Here is a 16,971-nt window from a genome sequence, read left to right on the forward strand (position 1 = left end):
TGGAAGTCTAGGATCAGGGTGTCAGCATGGTAGGGTGAGGGCCCTCTTCCAGGTTGCAGACTTGTTGTGTCCTTTCATGGTGGATAGGTCAAGGATATTTAATGTGGTTCGGAACCTGTTGAGTTGAAAGGTTTTTTAGTTTTAAGATTCTTATATTTTCGTTTCAAGGATAGATGGAAAATGTAGTATTAAAGAGCAGATGACTGAGTATCATCAGTTGTGATGAGAATTGGCACTACCATTACTGATCTAAGAACCTTCATGCATTTCTGTGTGTGTGTGTGTGTGTGTGTGTGTGTGTTTAGGACAAGCATCTCTTATCTGAAAACAGAGATCTGAAGATGGGATAACATTTTGTAGTTTTTGTTTGTTGTGTAATTAGTATCCTGCCTTGTACATAACAGTGGCCTAACACTGTATGCAGTTCTATAAACATCTTTATTTGGTGATGGTTTGGTGTATCGGCCAGGAAAGTACAGGCTAAGCTAAGATACTGTCAGAGTGTTGAGTTTAAAGATAATTAAATTTTCATTTTTTGTCTTACCTTTCTTCTGACGTGATTACCTTTTAGAATTTTGTGTTTCTTCATGATATTTTATAAATCGAGGGAAAGCCTACTGTGAAGTCTGAATACCCTTTTATTCCCCCAATATTTTACTGATTTTTGGAATTTAAACCTCTTTTTGTGCTTTTAACTTCAGTATCAGTTTCCTTAAATGTGGGAGTGAAATTGATCTTACTTTGTGTCCTGACTTCTACTTTATTCTTTGGTCTTGTAATCCTTTCCCATGATATCTTTAATCTTCTTTTCCAGATAGATTTTTGTAAAATCTTAGTCTATTCCTTAGTTGATGTACTCTTGACTCTTATTCATATAATCTTGACTCTTATTATTCTATTGCCTAGTAATGAACACACACACACAGACACACACCCATCATTTTGGAAGCACCTATATGTAGGTTGAGCAAAGGATTAAACATGTAATGGCTTTGTCACAATGGACTTTTTGTTTATTTCTAAAATTTGGCTTTTTTTTTTTTAACAGATAAGTGTAAAGCAGGAAATTACTTTTACTGATGTATCTGAGCAACTGATGAGAGACAAAAAACAAATCAGAGAGCCAGTAGACTTACAGAAAAAGAAGAAACGGAAACAACGTTCTCCTGCAAAAGTAAGAGAATATATTAAGGCGGTGGTCCCTAACCTCCTAATTCCAAACTGTTGGTTAATCTTATGGGCAGGAACCTGGCTGGACCATAAGGCAAACATAAAAATCTCATGTGGCTTAGTAAAGTTGGAATGTTGTATCAGAATCGCCAGGAGGACGGGGATGCATGTCTGCAGGGAGGTGGCGGGCCATTGGTTTTAATTTTTCCACTTTTTTCACCATGTCTTTTTTCTAAAGACAAACTTTTCTTTTTCCACGTCTCTCTTTTCTGCCCTTGCTTCTCATTCATATTAGTTTTACTTATTTTAATATGATTTCAAGAAAATTCAACACCAGTTATTCATCAGGGAAAGGTTGTGGGATACCTGTACTAGAATGTAAGCTCCACGAGGGCAGGGACTTCATATTATTCACAGTTGTATCCCAAGAGCCTGGAATAGTAGGCATAATAGACCCTTAAGAAATCCTTGATGGGTGAATGAATAGATTAGTAAATAAGTGACCTAGTAAATACTAGTAGTAATTGCTGGCTTTTTTTCCTCTTTGGTATAGTAATAGTTGACTGTAGGTAGCATTTTGGTATTTCTAGGAAGTCTCTGAATTCTGAGCGGTATGTTTACATCTTTATAATTATTTTTCATCTTTTGTTTTACCTCATATAGTGAAGAAGGATTTTTTAAAGTCATAATGTAACATGACCTTTTAATTTTGATGAATCCTTATTTTTACATTTGTGATTTAGATTATCATCATCATTATTTATATAATTAGTCTATTTTTGGACTCAGTGATGTGCTGAAGCCAGCTTGTATTGGCTTGCCAGAGCTGATTGCTAAATTTACAGGAATTTTGCAAGCCAGTGCTAAAATCATTAGTAACTTAAAATTAGCCATAGTGAGAATATTTACAACAAACACTTTCCACCACCTGACTCCTTACTCTGTTGGTGAGCATTAAGAACATACCACAGCTTTTGGGATATATATGTATACCTACTATAGAAAAATTTGAAAAATATAGACTAAAATAACCTGTAGTTATATTGCCAGAGATAGCTAACATAATTTTCTGCCATATTCCCTTTCTGTATTCAAATTTGTGTACATAGATTGATTGATTGAAAGTCCTGATTTTTTTTAACAGTGTGTAAGCGATTTTTACATTTAAAGTTATTAATGGTTTTTATAAAGATTTTATTAGCTGCATAATATATTATTTTTGATGTGTCACATTATATATTCGGTGATTGCTATATTGTTGGAAGTTGTGTTCTTTTTGCCTTTATTTTAAATCATGCTGCACTTAAAATATTTGTGTATAGATCTTCATGTGTTACTGAATCAATCATCAATCAGAGGGCATGAATTTTTCAGAAGTGTTCTTGACAGTGTGGCTCCTTCCAGAAATGTTGTACCAGTTACATTGCTACCTGTAGTGGATCTGAGGTGTGTCATGTCTGTACATTCAAGTGTGAGACTTCATTTTTTGTAGCTTAAGAGGGACATTTCATTATAGTTTAAATTATAATTTCTTTAGTTACTGGCCATACTAAACTTTTTTTCTCCCATAATTATTGGCATTTTATATTTCATGTTTTGTGACGTCCCTCCTTGCCTTTCTCCTTCCCTTTGTTTTCTTGGGATTAATTTTTTTCTCAGTGACTTATATGATACTTTTGTGTTGGTTTTTTTTTTACATTAATGAATAAATCAAGTTTTTCATACATAGAGCAATACAAGGTTTTGAAGAAAAAATTATAATATTGCGATAGTAATTGTTACTTTGGGTTTGCTGCTAATCTATGGGGAATAAAGTCTTTTAAAAAAAATATACTACATTTTCCTTGGTATTTTATCGCCATTTTTTTCTGGTACTATTCTTGAGTGTAATGTATCCTAAAATTCTGACTAAAACTCAGATTATTATCTTCCAGTAGGGTGTTATTTGGCATCTCTATTTGGTGCTATGTTCTAGGTGTTTCTAATACAGATCAGATTTTTAGAGGCTTTAAGCTATTTTGCTTGTCTAATTTGTAGATAAACTGATAATGTATCAAAATATTTCTAAGGGTATTACATAAATATATATCTGTGTAATGGCTAGATGAAAGATTTGGCCTATTTTAAGTATATTATATATAAGGAAATGTTTTGGGGAGGTCTTTTTAGGGAATTCCTAGGAGAGTGACATAACTAGAAATAATACATGGAAGATGAGGGTGTGAGAATAACAAAAACAATTATTTTTAAACTGTCCTGACACATTAAATGTAACGGAGAATGGTTGTGGACTGTTTTTAACGCTGGTCTGCAGTCTTCAGATGAATGGTTTTTGTGTCTGGAGTCTTAGAATTTGAGACAGAACCAGTGAGTTATTTTATATTTTCTCAAGCATGTTTTAAAAAATTAACACTTTGTATTTTTCATTAAAGTAACTGTTTCTGCCTTTTTTGTAAGAAGAGAAAGTAGCTTATCTCACGTCTATAGATCAATGTATTGCTTGTTTTAAATTCCTTAAAAACAGTTTTAAGTTTCACAAAGAATTATAATTTACTATGCTTAGAAGACTCTACTCTCCCCCAGAATCTTTTCCAGATCTTGAATTTGCCATCATGAATATTTTGGGTGTGTGCCAGCATTGTGTCATATTAGATTGGGGATCTATACAGAAAATATAACTAACATGATAGACTTTTAGTTAAAATATTAGAGCTTACATATCCATATAAATAAATGTGACTCCTTTCAAGATCAGCTGTGTAGTGAGAAGTACTGTATTTTTAGGTCATCTTTAACTGCCATGGATTTTAAGCAATAATTGCTTTCTAAGCCTCTGTCATATGGCAGAGGTAGATTTGATACTGAAAATTGCCAAAATACATTTGGCAACATGTCTGAAGAAGAGGGTATAGTCAAGCTTGGGAGTGTTGGCTAGGTCAAGTTATTTGGTGCTATCATGGATTAAGCTTGTTTATGAAAGTAAGTTTTCTACATGATAAAATCTTGTTCCTTTTAAATGTCAAATTTAATTTAATTTTAACAACTTTGTCAGGGATCTTTAATGTGTTGTGTTCTTTTTAAATATAGTGCATATGAACTATAATGTCTAGTCTGATGTCTGTCTATGTTGATGATGTAAACATTTTTAAAAAAATCTTATGTGTTATAATGAAGCCCTTTGGAAGGACTGAGATATTAGGGCTTTCCCCACCTCTTACCCTGAACGCTCCTGACTGGTAGACTTTAAAAGTGTTTTTTTGATGCTTATAATTGCTTCTTGTCTCATTCCTTAATGACATGCTCTTCTTTTTTACATTGCTATACTTCGTTCCATAGCCCCTTTGAATCTCGCTTTGTTGTGGATTACCACTATATGGAGAACTAAAGTTATCAGAAATATGTGAAAACTTTTAGTAAACTTAATTCGATCTCCATGCATTCATGTCAGTGGGTTTCCTCTTGGCTCTCATTAGAGTCACCTATAGGGCTTTTCCAGTTATAAATACCCAGGCCCCAACCCTGGGGACTCTTATTGGGATTTCCATTTATACTTTAAAAGAGTCCAGGGTGATTGTGATTTATGTTTATGCTTGAGAATCTCAAGTCTTAATACTAGAAACTTCTGGAATGAGAAGTAAGGAATGAGCTATTACCACTTGACTTTGATATTGACTTGTTTGGTGTATTAGGAGGTAACACAGAAGGTTTCTATGAGGATTATTGAGTCAAAGTCAGTGAACTCTAAGAATCTTTTTAAGAAAAGCATAACAATATTATCTTAATCCAGTATTGTATATACATTGTATAGGTCTTTTCAAATGTCTTAGTGACTGAATGAGATAGAGCAGAGTACTTTTAATTCCTTACTTCTTAACTCTGAAATGTATCTCCCTTTTCATTCCTTCAGCAAACAGTTTGGATGCCTGTAAAGTGCCCGCATCTCTTACCAGGTGCTGAAGAAAGGAACTGTGTTTGTTTAATAGTTTAGGTGGTCCGAGTAGAAATTGATCATTCAAAGTTGTGCTGAACTCAGTACGGATGAGAGTATTCCATAGATCGAAATAGATTGTAGATTATATAGAGAATGCTTTCTTAGCAATTTATTATACACTATTGGTTTTCAGAAAAGATTTGTGATTTTGATATCAAAAAGATCTTAAATTGAATTATATAAGTGAGGAAACCTTAATTAAAGGGAACAGAGAAATAGATATACCAGGCATGTGTCATACTTTCTCCTATGTGTTGACTTGATTATGGAAGAAGTGGCTTTGAAGCCAAAGAACTGATTGTAAGATGGGGAATGGAAGTAACAGAATAGTACTTAAGAGAAAAATGAAGATGAGCATTAGTAAAAGAATGTGTTAGTATTTTATTTTATTTTTTTATTTTTTAAGATTTTATTTATTTATTTGTCAGAGAGCACACCAGCCAGGGGGAGCGGCAGGCAGAGGGAGAGGGAGAAGCAGGCTCCCTGCTGGGCAAGGAGCCTGATGTGCGGGACTCGATCCCAGGACCCTGGGATCATGACCTGAGCCGAAGGCAGACGCTTAACCAACTGAGCCACCCAGGCGTCCCTAATATTTTATTTCTCAAATTTTTTCAGGGAGCTATGTGTTTTGGGTAAATAATTTTTCTCACAAAACTGAACCCTAACTTTAAAAAATATTTTGATGTAAACCTTTCTTTTTAAATATCACATACTATTTTGGCTAATATTTAGGAAACCTAAGAGAAATGACCTTTTCTAAAACTTAGGGTTATTATGCCGAACATTAGTTATTGTGCCATGCTTACAATACAGTGACTTTTGTGTTCTGGCACTGTCAAAAGCTTGTCATTTTAAAATGAAATTTGTAATGTAAAAATCCAGTAGGGACAGATAGTGAAAATTCTGAAGAATGAGAGTGACAGTGTGAAGGTAGGATATTAGAGGTAACTAGGAGGGTCAAGATATTGTGCTGGTTATTGCTGTGGATGGTTATGGCAGTGTTATTTTGTTGTATGTCTTTGGGATGGCACTATTCTGCTTCTGATTGGATTTGAAGAATAAAGAGAATTTTGGAAGATCTCATTCTCCACCCCCCAGTTGCAGTGAACTGACTTACAGTACAGGAGAAATTTAAACTATCTCCTCTATATTGTCTTTTGGGTTTTGGTAGTTTAGAATATGATTCAGGTTGATTTAAGAATATATGATAAAACCTATAATCATTACCTTAAAATAATTAAAATTATCTTAAAATAATTTTAATAGTACATAACAGAGAATGGAGAAAATAATCTCTGCCTTTTAAGACAGCAAAACTTTTCCTCACTGAAGAGTGTTAGGTTGTTCAGTGGCAGTGACCTTTGAGGAGTGAAAAATCTCTAAACTTAATAGAGCTTTGTTAGTGTTTTGCCTGATGAAAATTGATGTATTATTTAAGATGACCATCATATATAGTAGCTAGCTGGGAACAGATTTGGCTCAGAACAAAAAATGTATCTAATGGACCATGAGATTAAGAAAGCAGATTGAGTTCCATTTGGTTTTGAAATTTTTTACTAAAAAATTCTGTTTTAAATTTATAAACAGTTAAGAAAATCAAGTATGTTAAGTATTGTTTAGACTGTTACTAATTTCTCCACTCTTGATAAAGCCTTATTGCTTGGTCTTTATAATATACCACATTTCTCCAAGAGTAGGAGTGACAGGAAGCAAGACAAATCAAATGGAGATATTATACCAGGAATTTTAGGATTTAAACCTTGAAATTTAAAACCTTTAATTGTAATAGTGTTTATAAATTGAGGGGACAAAGAAAAGCAGAAATATTTTATGGTACTAGTTAGAGTAGCAAGTGAGACTGCTAATCTCTAAGGCAAACACATTTAACTGGTAGATCACTTTCTACCAAAAGATCTTGAAAGGGTGTGAACAAGAACAGAAACCATATCTATACCAAGGAAGAAAATTTTGCCTATATTAATGTGCCATTTCTTTTCCACTAAGGGCCTTTGTTCTTTAACATAGCCACGTCTCTGTGGCACTACTTAGTAACTTCGAAAAATTGAAAGGTATCACTTTTGGCAAAAATTTTTAAAAAGAATAAATTGGTGAGCCATGAGGATGTTTGGTTATGGGTAGCAGTCAGCCATGTCATTAGACATTTATAGAGTCTAACTATGTTCCAGACACCATTTTGGGCACTGGGGTTATAGTGGTGAATAAAACAGACAAAGTCACGTGGTTGTATTTAAAACAGATTACAAATTGGAAGAGCCACTGGTGCTCGTCTGTGGCAAGATGAATTTTACTCAGTGTCCTTTATACAAATGTGTTTGTTATTCTGGCTCCCCCCCCGCCAAAAAAAAGCCACAGAGAAAGAAATATAAAAATGTCCAAGAATTTGATTTTTCTGTCTTTGAACTTATAAATGTGCTAGATTTTTCAGTCTTCTTATTCACAAGCCAGTGTTAGCTGTTTCATCCATAAAATCCACCTTGAGTTAAGGCTTGAATGCACAGTGAAAGGCAGCATTACCTTCAGTGCCAGAAAACAATGACCTAGAACTCCTTAACTCTTCATAAAAGGGCTTTGTACAGTCAGAGACAACATCCGTTTCACATTAAGTAACTTGGGCCAGATTTGTTCCTTGCAGAGACTTCCCTTGCAGTTGCTATGCCACAGAAAGCTCTTGAGCTGTCATGTGTTTTGGCACTTGGATCTTCTTGTTATCAACATATGTGGAAAAAATACCTGGTGCTGTCTTGTTTTTAGTTCTGTTTTATATAAAATGTTTAACATCTTTTTGTTATTTGTTTTATGTTAGAAATATTTTCAATCTTCTTTGGAAAGATTTTGTGTTTTATTTTGTTTTGCATAGTGTTAACTTGCATATTATTTTGTGACTTGGAGGGGTCAAAAAATTTAAAGCAACTGGCCAGAGATGAAACTTTCTATTCTCACTGACTCTCATCAGGAAGCTGTGACACCCACTTCCAATCTTGTGCCAAATGTTTCTCTTTATGACTCTGGTGCATAGACTTTGAAGCATTGTTGACCACATTGGCAGTTTGCCCAGAACCCAAATATCCTGTATAATTTGCATAATAATTACCATTGATTTACATACAGTACAGGCTGAGTTGTCTTCCAGAATTTAAAGTAAAAGAATGTTTTAAAAATTAAAGCCTTTTCCCCCTTACCTCTCCTGTTTTCTAGGTTTGAGAAGGGGGTCATAGCTGTGTGTTTACAGGCCCTAATCAGTTTCCACAGGCCTTTGTATTTTCTAAGATGTTTCCTAGATTTTTCTACCTCGTGTGGGACACAATTTCGTAGCTCCTATACTGCATGCCCCCACCTCCAGTATTGTTTCCCCTCTTACTTGCCATGCTCCTAGTGATCTGATCTCCTACTGGTTTTCTTTGCTTCTTATCTTCATGTCATATTCTGCCATGTCATTTCTAATCTCCTCAGTAATGAAAAAAAAAGATCATTTATTATTTTTACTCTGCCATGTGTCTCATGAGCGAGACAGTTTAATGTTGCATGTGGAACAAATGGTTGATAAATTGGAATACATGAAGCCCAAAGATGAGCGTCTCTCTGGCACTGTCCAGACCAGGCCCATAATATTCTCAACCTCAGGAAGCCCAGGAAGATATGATTTCTTTGTCACCTGTCTTCCTTCCCCATACCCACTCTAATTTATTTATCCAACAAATGTTTTTAGGAATATGCTCAATGACAGGTTAGTAGTCCTAGAATAAGTAACCTCAGAGATCCTAGAGTGAACCAGACTCCAAATTCTATGCTAGATGACTTAAAAACTTAGATTGCTCTTTTTCTCTTCTTTAACAAAAAAAGAAAGAAAGAAAATGTAATAGGTAAGCATTTATGTGATTCAGAAAAGTATTTAAGTATAAACAATGTAGAGTCCCCCTCCCACTTTCTCCCCTCTGCCCAGTTCCCTGGCCATCACAGCCAAGGCTATATTTGTTTCATGTGTATCCTTCTTAAATAGTTTTTATGCATATACAAATAAATATGTATCCTTGTATGTACTTTCTTATATATAAAAATTTGCAAAATTATGTACTGAATTCTAAACCTTGCATTTTTTACTTAATAAATCCTGGAGCTTTTTCCATATAGGTCTGTAGAGAGCTTTTCTCATTTTATTTTACAACCAGATAATGTTAAGTTGCATTCATTTTCCATGATTTAACCAGTCCTATACTGATTGATATTTATGCCATGTCTATCTAAAACAAAACTTTCGTCCTGCATATGTGAGAATTTAAAATTGAAAATAAAGTTACACTCACCCTAGCAGAGAGCACTTCGGGACTCTGTTAGACATCACCTTTGGAGAAGAGGGGACAGAGTGCTGAGATCTTACTTAAACCAGCTTCCAAGTTTTTATTAGTGATTTTTACCATTCCGAGTCACATTGTACTTTCCTACAGTTAATCATAACCTTATTCTAACACCTTTTTCAAGATTAGGAAAAAAATTTTCATAATTTCTGGTGACCATTGTTTGTGTTAAAAGGCATTACCTTTTTTATAAGTTAGTATTATGTTTTTAAAACTTTTGTTTTTACCTTTTTTTTTTTTTAACTAGATCCTTACAATAAATGAGGATGGATCACTTGGTTTGAAAACCCCTAAATCTCACGTTTGTGAGCACTGCAATGCTGCCTTTAGAACGAACTATCACTTACAGAGACATGTCTTCATTCATACAGGTATTTCTTGAATTAAAATGGGCTTATGGCCATTAAGATTGTTGTTGCTATTTTTGCCTCGCATAAATGTCATTCATTTCTAAGACTGTAGCTAACCTGGCATTTTAAATCAGAGATTTCCATAGGCCAGAATATCAGAAGGAAACCAGCAAAACTTTAAATGAGAAAACAATGAACAAGGATGTGTAAAATTAATTAGTCTTAATTGGACACTTATCTGGCTTATGTGTTCTTTTCAGCTAAAGAAACAGTTAAATAATGTATTATTAAAAGCCTGTCAACATTTATTTTTCTCTGCAAGACATCCAGATGGAGTTTGAAATAAGAATTTATGAAGTAGGAGCTTCAAATATTAAAAGATTATATTAAAAATGATCATTAAGAACATGACATTATAGAGAGCAGACCTAAAGACTAATCACAGATCCTTGGGGAAACAGACTAGACGCGTAGGTTAAATTAAAGGGTATGGGGTGGGGAAGATAGAGTAATAAGGTAGGTTTAATGAAGTAGGAAATAGAGTGTCCCAGAAGCTAAAAAAAGAGACAGTTCCAGGGAGGGTATGATCAACAATGGCACAGCCTTCAGAGAGGATAGAGAGGGGTAGAGAATGAGAAGAAACCATTGGAATAAATAGTAAAGAGATCACAAGTAGCTTTTAAGAAAGCAGAGTATAAGAGTTAAAGCACAAGTGGGTGGTGGAGAATTTGAGACAAGAGGTAAACTGCTCTTAAGAAGGTATGGTTGAAACGGAAGGAGAGAGTAATAAGGCCGGGAGTGTTTCAGGATTTCTGGAAAGTTTGTTTGCATAGATCAGACCTCAAGAATACTTAGAAGGAAAGGTTCCAGCAGAGAAGGAATGATTGAAGAGTCCAGATTTAAAAAAAAGAAAGAAAATGTTCAAAAGTTCTGAAGGTTCTGGAGAAAATAATTGAAAGGGCATAAAGGGATAGGTAGCCATGGAGAACAAGGTGGGTGGATCTTTCAGATAAAAAGAGAGAGGAGCTGTTTAACGACACACTAGATAACCCAGATCCTTTTTAGCCTCCTGATTTTTAAATTGTTTTGAATTGTTTTCTTTCTTTCTTTTTCTTTCTTTCTTTCTTTCTTTCTTTCTTTCTTTCTTGCTTGCTTGCTTGCTTGCTTGCTTGCTTGCTTGCTTGCTTTCTTGCTTTCTTGCTTTCTCTTTCTCTTTCTCTCTCTTTCTCTCTCCCTTCCTTCCTTCCTTCCTTCCTTCCTTCCTTTTGGATATAGAGTGGATTTCATCTCATCTTTGTGTGAGTGTGAGAATGTGAATTTTATAATTGTGGGGGAAAAATTGAGGAAATAAAATTCTTTTAAATTAATGAACAGTATAAAAATATTGTATGGATAATTTGGAATTTTCCAGAATTTGGGCTTCTAAGATTTATCTTTCCTCAGAAATAGTAACTATAAACTGTGTTTTATCCAGTAACTAATTTGTGGATGTGAAATTATTTTAAGGCGAAAAACCATTTCAATGTAGTCAATGTGACATGCGTTTCATACAGAAGTACCTGCTACAGAGACATGAGAAGATTCATACTGGTGAGTGTTGCCACCCTTCCTATAGGGTCATTAAAATTACCATTCCAAATACAGGGAAGAATTTTTAACAAGTAGCAGCAACTTGTTGCCACTGTGTATCATAGATCATATTTTTTCTTTGAATAAATCAGTCTTAACTGTTAAGACTTGGCTTTAATGTCCAAGCCCAGTAAATTACTTTGAAATAGAGTTTCATAATAACTTAAAATGTATTTGAAATGACAAAAGGAGATTTTTGTGAGATAGCTGTTTCCTAAGATGTTTAACAAGTTTAGGGTTAGGTAAAAGTATCATTCTTATTCTTTAGTCTGGGGAAGAAACAAAGTGCCTGAGCCCTAAGATACGGATACCATTCTTTTTTCCCTTACTGTTTCATGTATATAGCTTACTATATTAAGAGAGTTGTAATCCTGATAAATTGGAGACTTCCAGTTTTTCAGTTAAGTTGTTAATGACTTAGAAACAAGTATTTCGGAAGATCACTTTAAAGGAACCCGTACCTTAAAAAGTTAAGTCTCTTTTTAAGCAAACATTTACTTGCTTTTATTTTATTTTATTTTTTGACAAATGTAAAACCAAGTGTTATATGTAACCTTGATTTAGTAGACTGTCAGCTTTTGACTTTGATGTCTGTAAGCATGGTGAAAAGTGTTTCTTTAGAATTTATTTCTAGTGTTTTGCCTTTTTGTGATGGAGTAAAAACAGAGTTTTGGTGTATTTGTATCACTTTGATTCTTACATTTAAGTAGAATTGAGAGTGATGGTGATACTGCAAATATTGAAGTTCTTTTTTTTTTTTTCTTAAAGATTTTATTTATTTGACAGAGAGAGACACAGCGAGAGAGGGAACACAAGCAGGGGGAGGGGCAGAGGGAGAAGCAGGCCTCCCGCCGAGCAGGGAGCCCAGTGCGGGGGCCCGATCCCAGTACTCTGGGATCATGACCAGAGCGGAAGGCAGACACCCAATGACTGAGCCACCCAGGCGCCGCTAAAATATTAAAGTTCTTCATATTTTTCTATATTAAGTACTTAAGCAGGAACCTGCCCAATGTTATTTAGATGTGTTCTCATGGTACCTACAGTACCTGTGAAAGGGGATCCTGGGCAGTTTGTCCTATAAAAGAAGCAACTTCTTCTGCCTAATCATTTTCCTTTCTTTGCCCCTAACAAAGAAGCATGAATGTGGCTGGTCTCCTTAAATACAGCTTCAACTGTGTAGCACATCTATGTGCTTTAAAGTCTACTTTTCAAAGATCATTATGCACAACAGCCATTTCAGTTTCTTAAGTAAACATTTATTCATCACTTCCAGATGGAAGGGAGTGTAATAGGCACTTTGGGAGAAAGAACAAGTTATTGATCTTATGAGACTTACAGCTAAATTTATATTTCTATACACTAATAAAACCTGATCAGATAATGATAAAGTGGTTAAAATTTTTGTATGTTTTTAATACCTATTAGATTTTGATGATTTACTCATTCATTTAAAAAAATGTACTGAGCCTTAAGTATTTTTCAGGTATCAGAAATACAGAGATTAAAGAAAAAAGGTTTCCGCGGAATTTATATTCTAATGGGAGAGACATACATATAAACAAGCACAGTGTGATAAGTGTTGTAGAGTTTTGTACAACATGTTCTTGTGCCCTTGACCAAGAGCCAGCTGTGTTAGCTGTTGAAGGTTACATAGGAAAGGCAACACAGGAAAACTGCAGGAGGCTTAGTTGAGAGAAACCACGTGCGTGAGAGAGAGAGAGAGAGAGAGAGAGCGTGTGTGTGTATCTGACAAAGATTTTTGAGAGAGAGAGAGAGAGAGAGAGTGTGTGTGTGTGTATCTGACAAAGATTTTTGAAACAGTACTTTCCCTTAATTGCACTCTGCTATTTTCTGTTCTGTTCTAGTAAATTCTTTTTTAATGTGCTGGTCACAATTCTGTAATCTTACTGGAAAAATAACTGTGCTAAGCCAGGGGGTATCTTGGATTTAAACACGTTATAGTTGGTAGTTAATATTGAGAATTTACTAAGACCAGATATTGTGCTAAATATTTTGTTGAATATCTCATTTAGTTCTCACGTTAATCTTGAAAGAGAGGAGCTATTACACATCCCCATTTTTTAGATGAAGAAATAATATGCACACAAGAAGTTGAGAAACTCTTCTAAATTTATATATAATCTAATATATATATATATGGTGGAGCTAAGATTCCAACCTAAGTCTGTGATTCCAGATACACATGTGAAGTCATTAACTGCAGAATGGGACTAGAAGCATAACAGTTAACCTTTTGGCGCTTTTGAGTTTTTCTCACTATGCCACTAAGCCGTAACCGGGTTTAGGAATATGTAAAAGGAATGGAAGCAGGGGCTGGGGTTCTCATGATACAGAGAATACAATTAGAACAAGAGAAGAAATTGAGAGGAACCAGGGCAAACCAGTCACTATGGTTCCTTAACAGAGAAAAGTTTCTTTTGATGAGAGACTCACTTTTGCTTCACTCTTCACACCACCTCAACGCCCCAGGTGGAACTGATATAAAGGGAATTGATTTTCCTTCTTCATTTTCTTGGTTCTTTTTATGGACTCTTTCTGAAGACAGTAAGATGTTTTTGTCTTATAACCAAGATACCTATAAGCTATACCTATCTGGGGGTATATATTTAGAACTACATATATGTTCTCCAACATTTATTATTCTGTCCCTTACCGTTCTTTCGCATTTTAAATGGCTTTCATTTTTGTAGAGGTGGGTAATGCTCTAAAGTTTGCCCACGTCAAGCTTTCTCTCTGTATGTTCTTAGTTTAAACGAATGCATCACATTAGTTAGGGCTATAAAAGAGATTTTGCGGGCACCTGGGTGGCTCAGTTGTTTAAGCGACTGCCTTCAGCTCAGGTCATGATCCTGGAGTCCCAGGATCGAGTGCCGCATCGGGCTCCCTGCTCGGCAGGGAGTCTGCTTCTCCCTGTGACCCTCCCCCCTATCATGTGCTCTCTCTCTCTCTCATTCTTTCTCTCAAATAAATAAATAAAATCTTTATAAAAAAATTTTTGCATATGTTTATCCATTTTTAAATTGTCAAGAAGGTAATGAGTCACGTATCAACTGATCCTCAATGGTCCTGTCATGAGAAGAACTGCTAGTTCTTACAGGCTCCATTTTCCTTATAGCCTCCCTCATTCTTTTAGGTCTCATTATACTGTCTCCTCCAGCCTCCCCAGCCCCCAGGCCTGTACTCTGCTCGCAACATGATTAAAAATCATTACCTGCTTGGCTACTCTTGCCACCAATCAAGATATCTGTGACTTCTAAAAACCAAGAACCTAGCTTAATTTGGTTTTCTTTTTTTTTTTTTTAAAGATTTATTTATTTGAGAGAGAGAGAACGAGAGATAGAGAGCATGAGAGGGAAGAGGGTCAGAGGGAGAAGCAGACTCCCTGCTGAGCAGGGAGCCCGATGTGGGACTCGATCCCGGGACTCCAGGATCATGACCCGAGCCGAAGGCAGTCGCTTAACCAACTTAGCCACCCAGGCGCCCCTTAATTTGGTTTTCAGATAGAAAATTTTAAAACTCAGCCTGGACAGGTTATCACTTAATTATATTTCCAAAGTTTGGCTTAGCCCATGAAATGTCATTTTATGAGTACCTTTTCATCCAGAGGCTGATCCCTTTAGCCTAAGGCACTGAGAAGGGTAAATATTCTTGGGACTGCTGTTTTTTTGGCAATTATGGGAGATTTATATCTTTTTGTAAATGCATTATAGATCCTTATGGTATGTTTGGGGATGTGGGAGAGATGGTGAAGACTTGAAGCCAAGGTTGAAGATGAAAATCTAATTGATCATTTTGTTTAGGGTCAGGTACATACCAGGGTTAAACATTCATTTTCAGTGGCAGATTTGATCAGGTGTTTCTGTTTTATCTAAGGTGCCTTTTCCTTTACATCTTCAAAGGCATGTATAGACTACATGTTAGAATGACATATATCCAGTTGTGTTCTTTTCTAGTCATCTTCTCACCATTCTTACCCTAAGAAAGTACCAGTCTTCCTGCCATAGGACAGGAGGTGTGAGTTTGAGGAGTAAAGAACTTAATACAGTTTTCAATATTTTATTTTAATTTTATTTCAGTTCTCTAAATTCCTGTAAATAATAAGTCACGGAATACCTATCTTGATATTCTGACTGTTTTAGCAAATTATGGTTGTATTTTATAGTGTGACAGTTTTCACAAATTTTTTATTTCATTAGTAAAAACTTATGAGCCATTTTGTATATAGGGAAGATTTTATAGAATGATCTTGCTCCCCAAAATGAAAAGTGTTTTGAAAATAAACCAAATCATTCAGTTATGCATATTCATTAGTTTCTCCCCCCCTTTAAAAAAAGGCTTTAGTTCTTAATGCATACAATTCTATATATACAAATATAGGAAGAAACACTGGAAAACCTGTCACCCAAGTTAGCACTCTTTATGCCTAAAAATATGTTGATCTTCTTTTCCTCTTGACTATGACTTTTATTCACAGCCATGTTAAAAAGCTGAACAATAGCTTTTTTTTTTTTTAAACCAGTTGGGCTAGTGGGGTGGAGTAAGAATGTTGATTCACCCTTGACTAAGTTAGCTCAACACTGTATTTCCTTCATTATAGTTGAGTTATTAATAAACATAACAGTTTTCCTCTCATTATTTGAATCCCCAATCTATAATTTATGAGCTTTAATAGAGAGGTCTTACTGAAAGAAAATGTTACAGACCTGGTTAGAGTGTATCTTATTGTGGAGATGGAGAAACTGAATACTGTTTATGCTGCGGAGGATGTTGCCTGCACTAGTTGCTGCTGGCATTCTAATTGCTGAGCTAGATCGTGCTGGCATGGCCAGAGCTTGCCAAGAAAGATTAGGCAGGGAACTACAGATTGCTGTGACTGACATCCTCTGGTTTATTAACAAAGCATTCAGAAACCGGATTTCTTTTTTCCTCTGCAAAACTGTTGATAATTCACACTAAAAGATTTGATATACATATATCAAATACATATAAAAGCTTAACACTGTATTACAAAGTATCTCAGTAAAGATACAGAAGAAATCATACACCCTCACCTATATGCCCGCGTGCTCACACACACACACAAACTGTGCCATACTTTTTTTGTTTTGGGGGGTTGGAGAAGTCATTCTGAGACTCAACTCCATTTTGACATGCATTAGTACTGAAATACAGAGAACGAGAGGCTATATAAGGAAAGTTGCCTGGTTTTCAATTAAGTATGTATATTTTGAGTACAGGACCTTTTCCTCGAATCCATAGGAAATGTTCTTTGTTAGTTCTTAGTGTCTGCAGTTTAAAAAAAAAATTTATCATTTGTTCTGACGAATCTCTAGTTTAACAAATTGGGAATCTCTTGAAGTGGTTTCATTCTTATTTATGTATCATTATTGAATGAATGAACATGTGAGTGACATGACTAACAATTGGACCCATTCTG

The 16,971-nt window shown here is 35.2% G+C and overlaps 1 protein-coding gene across 7 annotated transcripts in view; it reads left to right on the forward strand.

Moving 5' to 3' along the window:
• ZNF148 (zinc finger protein 148) overlaps nt 1-16,971 on the forward strand; it is a 122,875-nt gene that overhangs the window by 75,218 nt on the left and 30,686 nt on the right. For all 7 annotated transcript variants that reach the window (XM_027582726.1, XM_027582725.2, XM_027582720.2 and 4 more), the window contains 3 exons: nt 1,049-1,174; nt 9,782-9,905; nt 11,391-11,474. In XM_027582726.1, the coding sequence (XP_027438527.1) occupies nt 1,049-1,174; nt 9,782-9,905; nt 11,391-11,474 (334 nt within the window). The remainder of the gene's footprint in view (nt 1-1,048; nt 1,175-9,781; nt 9,906-11,390; nt 11,475-16,971) is intronic.

Source organism: Zalophus californianus, chromosome 1 (genome assembly GCF_009762305.2).
Source record: "Zalophus californianus isolate mZalCal1 chromosome 1, mZalCal1.pri.v2, whole genome shotgun sequence".
In the NCBI taxonomy this organism is placed as follows: domain Eukaryota; kingdom Metazoa; phylum Chordata; class Mammalia; order Carnivora; family Otariidae; genus Zalophus; species Zalophus californianus.